Raw genomic sequence first — 719 nt, 5'->3', positions numbered from 1 at the left:
TGTATAGCAAGACAACAAAATCCCCTCAAAAACAAATGACAGAAAACCACTTTCTTCGCCTACCCCTTTCAAAATTTACTACGGTGGAAAACTCACGACTTTCCAAACATGCACACGCAGACACCTGGCTTCCAGCTCTGAACACCTGTGACTGAACACCAAAACATCAAGAAATACAATGCCAAACCCCTAATGCCCAGGTGTCTCAGGTGTTGGTCTCGTCCAGGGTCAGGAATGGCACTTCTGGGTTGAGCCTTGGCACTACAAATGACCTCCAGGCCCAGCGTAGAGCAGCGAGCACCAGTGGCACTGAGAGGAGTGCCAACAGTCCCAGCATGATGTAGGAGGCGAGTGTCAGCCCATCCACCGTACTTGGGATGTAAACGCATGAATGCCAGTCTGAGGATTCAGAATCATTTAGAAGAATAATTTAGAATCATTATATAATTTCACAGTCTTTTTTATGAATCAACAGTGAATTTTCACTTTTCATTAGATCTGAAGAGATACAAAGTGACATGATCTATTATCAACATGACTCCTGAATAATGATACATTATACTCAATAGAAATTTGACAATACATATCAGCAACTCTACAGAAAGCCTACTCTCTATCACGTAATACATGTTCTTGCTGTGGGATTTTCAAAGTGAAATATACAAATCAGCAAGCAATTATCATTTGTGTTACATTCTTTGAAAATGTATATTTGCAGT

General features: G+C 40.8%; 1 protein-coding gene across 1 annotated transcript in view; it reads right to left on the bottom strand.

Moving 5' to 3' along the window:
• Positions 1-6: 6 nt before the first annotated feature.
• Positions 7-719, bottom strand: part of LOC119585109 (beta-secretase 1-like) — a 12,940-nt gene continuing 12,227 nt past the window's right edge. The window contains exon 10 of the mRNA XM_037933737.1: positions 7-399. Coding sequence (XP_037789665.1) covers positions 206-399 — 194 coding nt within the window. The 3' untranslated portion in view covers positions 7-205. The remainder of the gene's footprint in view (positions 400-719) is intronic.

This window comes from Penaeus monodon, chromosome 19 (assembly GCF_015228065.2).
Source record: "Penaeus monodon isolate SGIC_2016 chromosome 19, NSTDA_Pmon_1, whole genome shotgun sequence".
NCBI lineage: Eukaryota > Metazoa > Arthropoda > Malacostraca > Decapoda > Penaeidae > Penaeus > Penaeus monodon.
Note: the sequence above shows the minus strand (reverse complement) of the source record. Positions and strands in the feature narration are given on the sequence as shown.